Raw genomic sequence first — 13,104 nt, forward strand, 5'->3', positions numbered from 1 at the left:
TTTTCTAATTTAGTGGCATTCTTGAGCTAAATTAGTTACGGCAATGTTCAAAACAACAGACATACATACAGATACGTATATAAAGTATATATTTACAGTAAATAATGTTGGAATTTGCCATTCGGTTATTCACTGTGACACAAGTTTAATTTAGAGTTAATTATCTATAATTTAAGTATAATTTATTTGCTATTTTGTCAGAGCATTTGTCTTGATAAATGATAATTTTCACAAAAAGCATGCTTCATTTGGCCCTATTTTGTTTAATCAATTCACATTAATTGAATTTTGATTCGTCTTATTTATTTGTGTATTCATTACTTCTTTCATTGTTTTGACAGTAATGGTAGCTCGTCTAAAAAGTCAAGATAACGTTCAAGTGTGCCATTGGAGGTTTAGCCTTTTACATTTTCATAAAAACGGTGTCATGCCAAATGTTATCAATATGTTATGATCTCAACATATTAACATCGTTAAATATTGCCATGTGTCTTTTTGTATGAAAGGAAAAAAAGTAATTGGTCTTATATGGAATTCAAATTGCCATCTATCTCCCGTCACCTGAAGTGACTGCACTGTAATTTTAAAGTGGAACTATACATTACCACAAATAAAAATGGAATGAAAAATTGTCTGTGGTCTGCTGTGACACAACTGCATAAAAAATGCCTGCTCTGGAGAGTCATGCAAGGACATGTTCTTTTTATTTATTTATTAAAGACAGTCAATTCATAAAATGGCAGTTAAAGCTTTGACTATGACTATCTTTTAACAACGACAGATGCTGAACGAATTTTCTCTTTGGGCACCAAATATGGATTTGGGGTCCAAGAAGCAAGAGTCTGTTGATTATGAGAACAGTATCATCTGCAGAGATGTCATGGTGAATTGATTTCGAGAACAAATGCTCCATTATTTGGCTTTTTAATTAGCACTGTTGTGAAGCATGGTCATTATATAAAATGCCTGACAGAGGGCCTGATGAAGGGGAGAGAGACCTGACTAAGTCCAATTTTAATACGATGTCTGTTCAAAAATGGTCAACAAAACAGCTAAAAAAAATGAAAGAATCACAAAGAGTTTCAACTAACATGCTAACTTAATATCGACGGTGCCACAACATTTCAACCCTTCGAATATCCAGGCAGCAAAAAAACAAACCTCACCCAAATGTCTCCAAAACATGTACCGGCAAAACCCCAAATGGACCTATTTGCATTTAAATATATATTCATAGGGACAAGAATGAATTATCAATGTACCGTTTTCAGGGTGTTCGCTCTCTCCAATACTGCCATCTGGAGTTGTTCTCTCATAGTGGTCTTCAGGCAGGGTCAAGGGTCCGATGCGTGGGCCAGACGATGACTTGCTGCTGGGTGTCTCTGATTCTTCCAAACCGCTGTCATAGTAACTGTGCTGGGAGGCATCCTGCAGGTCCTGCACAGGGTTGTTGGTGGAGAAGGTCACTCGCCGATGGGGATGCTACAAAACAGAGACATACAGTAGATGCGTGATTTATTTATTTATTTTTAAACAGCTACGCTTATCCTTTTGTTTGTGCGCTCCACCGAGAGACACAACAGGTTGTACGCTTGCACTTACAGATGAAAAAGAGCATATCGAGAAAAGTATCGGTACACTTTGCCATTGCACCTACAGGAATTGCAAACAGAACACAATATCAAGTTGTTGTACCCTTGGTGGCTGTAACAACTCATATTGTTCTACAACGACTTTCTGCAAGATTTTTTTTGAGGTTGAAACTAAGAGGTCTTTCTCAACTAGTGATTGATTACTTCATTTGGCAAACTGAAGGGGTGTGTCGCAATACCTTTGACCACATGATGTATTTGGGAATACTGCTGAACGATACTCTCTCGAGGGAATTATGCTTGATGACGTGGTTTGTTATCGTGTATAAACAGCAGTAGAAATTGAGATCATTGCAAGACGCGTACATTAGTAAATGGAAATATGTAAGCATGATCATGTCATGGTAGAAACGAAGCAGAGTTAGCAGAGAGTCAGTATTAGCATCGGATAGCCGGCACATTCACATATATTAGGCTAAGTTGTCAAAGCATGAAGGGGGATATTTGTGTTTGCCAGTGCGCAGAGCCGCACACGAATTGACAAAGTGGAATTCGGTGGCTGATGAAGAGGCGCATCCACGAGTGAATATTGAATCCAAATTTTATGGCGGGAGGGCTATGTGTATGGGAGGAGTTATGGTTTAATTACAAAGTGGTGGCTTCACACAAGCGTGATCAATTTGCCGACTGGGTGCTGATGAGTGCAAGGAGTCTCAGAGTCTCCCGAAGTCCCCAATAATACCTGAAAAGGGGGGTACGTCCGTTGCTAAATGATGCTATGGAAAAATAGTTGCTGAAGAAGTCAAAGAAGTTTGTCGGTTTTAAATTCACTATGTTAGCAACACCGATTAGCTAGCACTTCTTCGCACTCCCTGGCCAACCACCCCGCTCACCCCGAATTGTCATGGAAATGAAAGTTGCATTCTGCATTTACTCGAGACAGAACCACACTTCCCAAAACCAAATGATTTCAGTCTGCCGAGTGAAGTGAATCATTTATCCTTCCTTTATGGAAGTAATGTTTCTGACCTTATTATTTATTCATTATTGATTTCTTGTACAGCTAATTGGTTCTACTCAAAACAGCACTAGTTCTCGTAACACGGTGCAACATCCATGTGTTGTTGTTTGCATATCTTACATATATTTTGCTTCAAAAAATATTCAGATGCCAATGTTCAACCCACAAACTACAGTGAGATTCTAAATCCACATATTAGCATACTTTTCCACAGATTTTGAAGTTCAACAAAGCAGAAAAGGAAGGAAATATGACTGTGATTTAGCGGAAAATTAATCCTTAAGGTCTCTCTCTACGCTGGGGGGGGTTGGGGGGGTAGAATAAAAAGGAGCATCGCAATTATACTTTGTGACAGTCACTATTTCCTCGTTACATGCTGATGAGATTTGATGAAAGAATAAAAGACCAAATGCATGAATGAGAGTGCCGATGGAATCTCGAAATCAATGGCTCGGGGAGGAACGGGGCAGCAAATACTCATTCATTCCAGATCACACCCTTTATCAAATTGAATGGATTGTAAATACAGTTAGGGGACCATTAAATTCTTTCTTCTAAAGATCAGATTACTAATGACGACTTACCGCCGATCGACAACAGAAAGACGACTCTGTATGCTGCGCATGTAATCGAACCCCCCCCCCCACACCACACGTGCATCTCTTGTTCAAGTCAGGAAAGCACTGAGACAGCAGAACAGGTCTGCCTCGGCCAGACCAGTCAGCCTGGATCGATACTACGGCTCTCTGCTTTCCACCGCGTAAACCACTTTTCTGGCAAACAAAATCCCTGCTGGAAATCACGCAAATCATCATCCTTTTTAATGCGTACATGCCAGATATGGAGAAAATGCTTTTAGAGTGTCGGTAAGTGCTACGTGCACTGTGCCAATAATATAGTTAAAGGGCTTCAAAATGTTTTCTGTTCATCTCTGGGTAACTCAACCGCTCTTTTTTTTTTCTGAGTCGTACAGCTGCATCTCCTCATTTTATTCGAGTTTTAGTGTGCATCATATTTTTTTTTTCCCCTGCAAGTAGAGTGCTGCTACTTACATACATCAAACACAGTACGCAAGATAAGAGTCTGTTTCATGGAAATAAAGGTGGGCTTCCAAATAGAAGTGAACGACTCTTGACCAAACAATGGCTCCTTACAGTCCTTATGATTTGTATGCGTGGTGGAACGTCAAGAAAAGGGAGCAGGGGTTCATATGGACTGATAAGAATAAACCATGTGTATTCCTTCAATTAAACGGGTCCTTTAAGGGGAGTACAGTCGAAGAGCAATAACTTCGAACAAAATCCCTTGTTGGTGCTTAGGTGAAATCGATTTAAAAAGGTATTTCTTTTCAGCAGTGAATCTCTTCCAGAAGAATCACCCGACCAATATTCCAATAACATACCACAATTCTCTCAAAATGCTCTATGACATTGGTTTTTTTTTTTGGGGTGATATTTAATCAAAGATCTCATGCAGCTGACCCAGCAATATGCTTTCGATTTCAGTGGCGCATTCTTAATATGATGCTACGGCTCAGTGACTATTTAAATGTGAATGTAGCATTTAGTTGTTCAAATATGGGCTCTTACTTAAACTTATCCTCAAGGCTCCTATCCAAAGAGTCAGCATGTTTGCAGGCTATGATAACTAGCAAAGGCTGGCGAGATGGGGAATAGATTCTCTTTTTAGACTGAGCGCAAATCCTTTGCCAGGCCTCGGGGCTGCAGGGATGTGGCAAGACAGAAGGATTGGAAGGGGAGGACGGTCAGGAGTGGAGAGTTGGTCAGGCAGACAAAGACAACACTTTGGCTAGAGGGGACAAGCAGAAGGATTGGATTCTGGGAGACTGGAGGGAGTCGTAAGAGATTGTTTGGGCATTGTGGCTAGCTGTGGGACTAAGACTGAAAGAAGGAACAATTATGATGACAACTACACTCTTCCCCCAAAAGTATTGGAACAATGAGGCTAATTCATTTATGCGTTGAACCCATTCCAAATGTTTCTTGATGCCAATGACTCACGTGTCTCATCCGGTTAATGCAAGCAAATTATTTGCAACTAATTTTGCCATATTCAACATCATCTCTTTTAAGTCTCTTCCAGTGACGTGAAGTCAAGACCTGCAAAACCTTCTCTGCCGGCCTAAACACAATCAGAAGCACTGACCTACAATTATAACTGAATGAATGAAATTGTATAATTTTTCATTTTCATTCCAGAGCAATTCTCTTGGCTGTCCAAATTCCAGCTTCCCTGTGTTATGTCATTGTAATCGACCAAGGGCCTTCAGAATCAAGAATGATGACCCATGACCCATCCATATTATCAGCAACCTCCCACCCCTCCAAAAATATTTGACCATTCTTGGCGTTCACAAAAGCTGAGAGTGATGTCGACGTTTTTCTGTCTGACTGGTTGAGCTAAATAGACTTGCGATGTGCACAATGGCTGACGGGGGAGGATGAATGTTGGGCATTATTAAAAGATAATTTTCAGGCGGTCTTCTAAAGAAAAACTGGACAATTTGAGGATAGGTCTGCCAACATAATTGCTTGGTGGCTTGTGTCAACCCAGAAAAGGATTTTTTTTCGGCAGTAGCACATGTGAACGGAACAACTTGCAGCTGAAATGCTGCGCGTTTTGAGTCAGTCCATTGTAGTTCCCAAATTCTTTGGCAGTTTCTCCAAGAATAAAATTGAATCAGTTTATTCTTCAGCTCCTCCGAGAATGGCAGCTGATGCAAGCTTTAGTTTTGCCACTCAGCCATTTTTTTTTTCTCGGGCTGAGTGGATGTGCAGCAACCACAAAGTGGGCAGTCACTTGAATAATGACGCCTAAATTTGATCGGCTCGTTTTTCTTCCATTTGCATTTCAAACAGGTATACAATTGCATACTGTCGTCAAACTGTATAAATGTCAAACTCATTTCTCATTCTACCTATGTAATGCAGAAAACTGTGAAAATTTTGATGGCATGGGACCTTGATGTGCCCACTGAATGCCCAGGTCGAAAATGTGCTGCCCACCACTGGTTCCAATACTTTTACTCGGTGTTGCCGTATTCAGTTCACTTGCCTGACTTCTGCTTGGATGGCATTTATTCACTTCCCACTGTTTGAATATAAGTGTGAATAGTTGTCTGCTTCAAAATATGCCCCATGATTGACTGGTGACCAGGTACCTTCCTCCATTAATCAGATGGAATAGGCATCAACTCACCACAACAGGATAGGCGGCATACAAAACGGATGGCCGGATGATGCTACTGTATCATCAAAGTTGTTTGTCACATTCATAAATAAGTAAACAAAGCAATAATATTGAGCTTTTGACTCATATTCATTGTTGATGCAAATTCAAATGGAAAGGAATTGAAGTCATTGTTCCAATACTCTTGTAGGAGAGTAAAAATGCATAACTCCAATTAGCCTGCAGCTTGAATTGTTTCATTGCTCACATCATATTATGATTCTAAAGCAGGTAGAAGGATGTTCTTTTCACAAGAGGGCGAGGACACATTTGAAAGTAAAAATAAACACCAATCATGCTCAGCCTCCTACTCAGCGTTTAGAAACCATTTTTTTTTTTTTTTTTCAGGTCACACTGGCAGAAATTGTAGCCGCAGCCTTCTGCATTTTATTTTTTTTTCATTTGCACAACCACATTTATACTGTTTTTCACAATGCCCCCCCAAAAAACATACTGGCTGCAAAAATCATTTTGATGTATTATTATTATTATTATTATAATACATAAAGTCAAGTTCTAAGAAGCAGTCACATATTTTCTAGCACCTGTCCACCCCAGCACACTGCATTAAAAATGCAGTGACATTAAAAAAGTGATTTTAACTGATCCATTTTTCATTGGCATGAATAAATTGCTGGTTAGCTTACCATATAATATACCACACAGGTACCAGTACCTATAGTCTGAAATTGTTTTGTTTAATCCTTGTCGTTTTGTGCCCTTTTCCTGATTTATGCAGCATTGCTTTTAAACATTAAACTTTTTTTTTTTTTAACAACCAACAGTTCGGCCTATGCATGAATCAACTTTATATCACAGTTCATTGTACTCTATTAATACTTGCAAAAAACTGTTTGAAAAATGTAAAAACTTGAAACGTGAGGAAAATCAAAATACAGTTCAACTTCCACTTAAGATTGACTCAATTTATGAGGCTTTTTTTTTGAGCTATCAGCCTTTGCCCTGCTAGATGTTTTTTTTTTTTGTCTCGTGTTGTGAGCAATGATTTGAGCTCTGACCTTTCGGCAGCCATGGCAGCAGCGAATTTCACAACATGAGAAGCAGTTTGACAGGTAGCGAAGACTTGAAAAAAGGCAGGTTTGCTTGCTTCAAGCTGTTCATTGCGACTCCCAATTTAAGAGACAAAGACATAACCACCAGAGAATTATATAATTTATGATATGACCGAAGCCCCTGTTTTTAAAACATCCGTTTTGAATGGTAAACTGCCCTCTTATTTCTCGACTCGTATGCATTTTGACAATGCAGTCGCAGCAACGTATGATCAATTAAAACATACAAGTTGTCAACAAAAACATTACGAGTTGGATTAAGCGTGGGTCAAATGGTCACGCCTGCACTCCACTCGGGAGGCATGACCAATCGACACGCTTAATCCAAAACTGTTCCATGGGTCGAGCGTTTCCATTAAGTGGCCAAACCACACATCTTCGACTACAGGAAAGGACTGCAAATCTTAGGCAATAAATGCTCCCACTGCACAGTGTTGCAGGTGTTATTTCTGGAACCCAATACAGGAGAAGCAAGTCCAAATATATGTTGTATGCACCCTCCATGAGTTGAAACCCGGCATTCTGATTAATATTGTGTTTGTGGAAAATTAATGACACAGAAACAGCCACCTTTTTGCGTCCATCTCCGCGGGTTGCCGTTTTGTCACTTGCTAGCAACCCAAAATGACATCGCAGTGCCGAAGGGCTCATGTAACGACCGTCGCACTTTACCTATTTTCTGGGTTTGGTCATGCGATGCGCACAGCCGAGACCTTAGACGCTGTGATGTAATTTGCAGATGACAGCAAGTGGCAAAATGGCCACCCCCTTGGGGCTGTTAAAAAATGGTGAATTTTTGTGCTTAAGTCATATCAGAATACAAAGCATTGTAGAGAAAAATTCCCCTTTGAAGTATGGGGAATGTTTCAAGTAATGCCTCCAGACAGTGAAATGTCTGTCACAAATGTTCACTCGCTCGTCATTGTATTCAAGAGTGAAACCAAAATTAGTCCACACCGGAGATTTGATTTCAGATTGTGCTTAGACAATTTTTCCTCTCTAAAATATTGGAAGTAATTTTACATTTTACTGAGTATATGAGTTGCACTTTAAAGCCGGAATATGTTGCAATTTTAAATGGGTGAACGTGCAACATGCACACACGCCTCACCAATGCCTCCATGTGTTGCTTCCATGAGGCCAATGGTTTTATCAAATTGCATGTAAGATATAGTCTAGAACCGGGTGCAGTATCAATGAGATAACGTGAGATTACTGGACCGCACGCTCAAAGATACCATTTGGTGATTCGAGAATCTATGCAGCATCTGCTGAATTTCACCACTTGTCCCGAGTGGGACATTGGTCCCCACTACTGCCGCGCTTTTCCCACTGCACCAGCTATTCAGTTCGCTTTTGAAAGCCCCAGAGCTATCTGACACCACTCTGCCGTCAGGTGCCCTGTCACTCAGCCAAGCCTCACTGATTGCCAGCACTAAGCTGCCGGTACTCATGCAGGTACTAAAGCTTTTTCATCAACTCCATCACCTTTTCACTTTCTGCAGAGTGGTCGGTGAGGGAGACGAAACATTTGCATCTCTCATGTCGATGGGACTGCCGTGGAAAGTCAGCGGGGTGAAGTATCTGGTAGTGCACATTGTTGATCACCTCCCCTCAACTACAAACGCCACTGCAGTAACCAAGGACGCGCAACAGCAGCTCCATTAACTCCGTAAAGCCAGGAAAACTGTTCTTTACAGCATACATCACTTGCTATAGAAGTACTTTCAGCTTTGGATGCTGTAGCGTTAAATATCTATCCATCCATTTTCCGATCCACTTATCCTCACAAGGGTCGCGGGGGGTGCTGGAGCCTATCCCAGCCGTCTTCGGGCAGTAGGCAGGGGACACCCTGAACCGGTTGCCAGCCAATCGCAGGGCACACAGAGACGAACAACCATCCACGCTCACACTCACACCGAGGGGCAATTTAGAGCAGGGGGGTCCAAACATCGTCCTCAGGGGCCGCCGTCCTGCCTGTTTTCCAGCTTCTCAGGAGCAACACACCTGATTCAAATCATCAGGATCGTTGTAATGCTGCTTCACAGCTGGCTGATGAGCCGATCATCTGAATCAGGTGTGTTACTCCCAGAGCCAAAAAGCAAGTACAATAGTTTGGACAGCCAACAAAAATCAAAGGTGGCCCGCTTACAGCTGATCGAAGGTATGCACACACACACACACACACACACACACACACACACACACACACACACACACACACGTATTGTACATTCCTTAAGGCCCACAAGACAATTCAACGCTTCAAATAGGTGATGCAAGAGGAGATGAAGTCGTCAAAACATTTTCTTTGATGAATGCACACGAAATGATATTCATATGCACAATTATTATTATTATTATTTGTAATTCATTTGGTCATCTATTTGATGGATTAAATCCTAAATTTTATGGGGGCGGTTGCTGTATGACAATTACAATCATATGTTGGATTTGATTTCATTACCTTTGTTCTTGGTCCTCACCATGTTAAAAAGGCGGAATATATTTTGACATGCTTTGTTTTTGGATCATTTGTCCTTATTAGAATGCGAACAAATGTTATGCAGAGCTCGGTGATACTCTGTATGCCGAAAACCCAATTTCAGAACTTGCTCACAGCACAACGTTTCAGAACGCTGAATAATTACCAACTCTGCAAGCGCAATTTACAAATGAAAAAAATACAACTTCTGCAGAAACAACTTCAGGGTCGTATCTTTTCCTCAAACAAAATTAAATGGAGCTTTAGCCGTCGAATGTTTCGAGTGTTTTTGACTTCGCACAATGAGACAGGTGGATGGAAAAGATTTTGAGCAGTATAGCCTCGACACAAAGAGGCTTTTCTCTTTTCTTTTTTTTCTTTTTTACAGCAAAAGGTGATGTAGTATACTCTGCTTAAACACTCTTAAGATTTCAAAATGGAGAAAACCTACGTGGCCCTGTTTATCTACCTTTTGTTGCGGTATGCGCAATGTATACCGCAGCTGGAAGCCAGCCATTTCCTAGTGAATCATAGTTATGTGTCACACAGATATTATGAAATGGCTTTCCTGCCCATGTTAAAGGAAACGGCTGATGTCTCAGTGCCCCCCATGATATGAAAAAATCAATTTAAAAGGATGAGAGAAAGAATGGCGCAAGGCCTATTTTCATTCGCCCCACACTGAGAGATATGACAATGATGTTATATTGCGTAGAGGGAGTGATGCCAATCGTACTGCAGAGAAATTCCTTCATAATTCAATTCAATTTCTTCAAAATCCCAGTGGCAGGCTCCTCTGCCAAAGTCAAGCGGCATGATGGAGTCAAACAGGGAGGGCTGCAGACGAAGACGGAAGAAGAGGGACCTCAGATTGAGACTGAAACAATGGTGAGAATAGCCGCCGAGCCGCAGAGTAACTAAAAGGTAGAAAGCGGCTTTTGAGAGAAAATGGAGAAGTGAAACTTAAGAGTGTCGGAAATATGGTATGAATTTCACCCTATTACGATAATCTGTCCAGTACTACAGAAAGCAATTTCTGTAAAAGCCATAATACCATTAGAATGGGCAGTGTTTGTGCTCGGTGGTAGACACCGGTAAAAAAAAAAAAAAAAGCGACGTTCATATGGAGTTCACTTGCTCTGGCATTTACTCTATAGAGGGTGGGCTCAATGAGGAGCCACCGGTGAAACCCCAGAAAAACGGGTTCAACCAACATAGTTGACAATGAAGAAGCGCACCCTTAAGTGTATCCGGCAAGCATATAACCCCATAAGGACAAGAGGGTATTACGCCAGAAAATACATATACATATTTTCTTCTTCTTCCACCATCATGTCCACATCCCTTCTACTGCTCTCTTGCCTCTCTTTAGACCCATCTACACACACACACACACACACACACACACACACACACACACACACACGGTTGTTTTTTTTTGTAGGTGCAATAGCTCGGAGGCAAGCAGTGTGGAATTGGAGTCTTCAAAGACTCTCGGATTATCAAAGAGACACAGCTACCAGAAAACTAGGGGACACGCTGCAGAGGGGGAGGGAAAGAACATAAGCGAGAGGCGGGGAGGGGAGAAGAGTGCAGGGGAGTCAGCATGGGTTTGGGTGGAGGATGAAGTGATCAGACAGGGGAAGAGGAAAGAGAGGTGGATAAAGACCAGAAGTCCTTTTGTTCACATACTTTTTTTTTTTTTTAATGGAGTGACAAAAACGGCCGGAGTGAATGCATTAAAAAAAAAAACAATCAAACAGCCCCTAATGGTCTTGATAGGCAAGACTGAATTCACATCCTTCACTGTCTTTGTCACCTATTCCGGAGTGCTTCTTTTCCACAACCCCCGCCCCCCCCACCCCCCCAAAAAGAGAATTTCATTTCACTGGAAGCACTGGCCTTGAAATACCATAATATTGTTAGAGTAAAATCAAGTATTACTGCAGTGAGACCCACCAAGTGTGAATATAGCTGCCACATCTAATGACAAATCGGTGTGTTCACGCCATTCCATATGACAGGATGTGGGAGTGCTGCCGTGAATGCATCACCCTTTGACAAAAAGCTCTTCGTCAGCCCCTTCTGTCCTGCAATGAGCTATGGATGTCTATTCTCCATTACAAGGACACGTCTCGCTGTGGAACACATTTCAAACTAGCGGTGGGAAAATATTCCGCTTGGTTCACTGTGGTGAGCTGCGGGCCATCATCTAGTAATGATTCTGGCTGCCCTGCTACAGCAAAATCGTGCAAACCTCCCAACGATGGCAGCTCAGTTGGAAGGAAGTCATTATTTATATTAAACGCCTGATCAATTCTGAAGCGCAGTATGTAAAAAAAAATAAAAACATAAATAACATCCATTGTTAATATGCTTTGCTGCACGAATTAAAATCATAGCGGTTTCCTGCATGAACAAACACATCTTCCTGCCCGCACCATTTAGTAATGTGGATGAATGCCACGACACACGTTAGCCCATGAGATGTTTTGTTTTGTGGAAACAGTTGTTTCCTTTGAATCCAAAAAAAAAATAAACACCAAAAACCTCAACCAATGATAATAATAACCTATTCAGTATGTTTTTGCCTCAGCTTTGTAAATCGATACAATCGCTTGGGATTCATGTTGTGCTAGTGGTGGGGTGGGGGTGGGGTTTGATATATGTATACCTATAATCAGTTATTGCATCTTATGTATCCAACAAAATTTAATATCTATATGTGTGTCCTGCATTTTTTTTCCGTCTCATTGTGATTGTTTTGATGTAACAATATAAGAGTGGTGTAGGCCAAGATTAGATTCTTATGAGGTGAAGACACATTGTGGTTAAGAGTCAATTAAAAAGCACACAAAATACATCAATTAATATTTCCTCTGGCAAAATGAAATGAGATGATAGAAAGTGGTAGACAAGAATAATATGCTTCGGTGTCAGGGGAGATTGGTGCTGTCAGCTTTTGGAAAAAAGTAGAAAGGATCAGTCAGTGGGAAAACTTAATTGGGAAGAGCACAGGATTAACATTTTGATTAGCTTTTGGGTTAAGAAAATGAATTCCTCCCCCCCCTTTTTTTAAGTGACCCTCATTTTTTTAAAACAGCGGGGACCAAATATGCTTATCTGAACTCAAAAGACAAGAAAAGTCATTAGCTGACATGACTTGAGCTTTGTAGGCATCATATCACTCCATTCCAAAAAAGGATAGCTCCCTCAATGCGGAGAAACAAAAGGTAAGAGGGCAGTGAAATGGATGACAAGATGGATAAGATCAACCGAAAAAGGGAAAAATAGCAAAAAAGGAAGCGCAAAGAAGCCACTGTCTGCCAGAAAAATCAAGAGAAGTTGACAGATTGCCACGGTGATGTAAAGTGAGAAACTATTCTTCCAGACAAGCGAAAAGTTATGAAGAAATCCCAATGAAGACCAAAAGTTTTGCTTTGTCTGCTTTGAATTTGAACACAAAAGTTGCTCATAACTTCGACCCGTGTTGGAGTGACACCAGACGAACTCATTTTCAGTTAAATAGGTAAGTAAAGATTCTAAAAAGCAAAGGTAGAATGTGAAAACTAAACGGGAGTTTTGCTGCAACCTCAAAAAAAAAAAAACAAAAAAACTATCATAATAAAAATGTAGATGAATATAGGTAAACAGCCGTAGGAGAATGTTACGGTCAAAAGTTTA

The 13,104-nt window shown here is 40.9% G+C and overlaps 1 protein-coding gene across 1 annotated transcript in view; it reads right to left on the bottom strand.

Annotated features, from left to right (window-relative positions):
* Nucleotides 1-13,104, bottom strand: part of pcdh1a (protocadherin 1a) — a 93,365-nt gene that overhangs the window by 18,216 nt on the left and 62,045 nt on the right. The window contains exon 4 of the mRNA XM_019858903.1: nucleotides 1,263-1,482. Within this exon, the coding sequence (XP_019714462.1) occupies nucleotides 1,263-1,482 (220 nt within the window). The remainder of the gene's footprint in view (nucleotides 1-1,262; nucleotides 1,483-13,104) is intronic.

This window comes from Hippocampus comes, unplaced genomic scaffold (genome assembly GCF_001891065.2).
Source record: "Hippocampus comes isolate QL1 unplaced genomic scaffold, H_comes_QL1_v1.1 scaffold230, whole genome shotgun sequence".
In the NCBI taxonomy this organism is placed as follows: domain Eukaryota; kingdom Metazoa; phylum Chordata; class Actinopteri; order Syngnathiformes; family Syngnathidae; genus Hippocampus; species Hippocampus comes.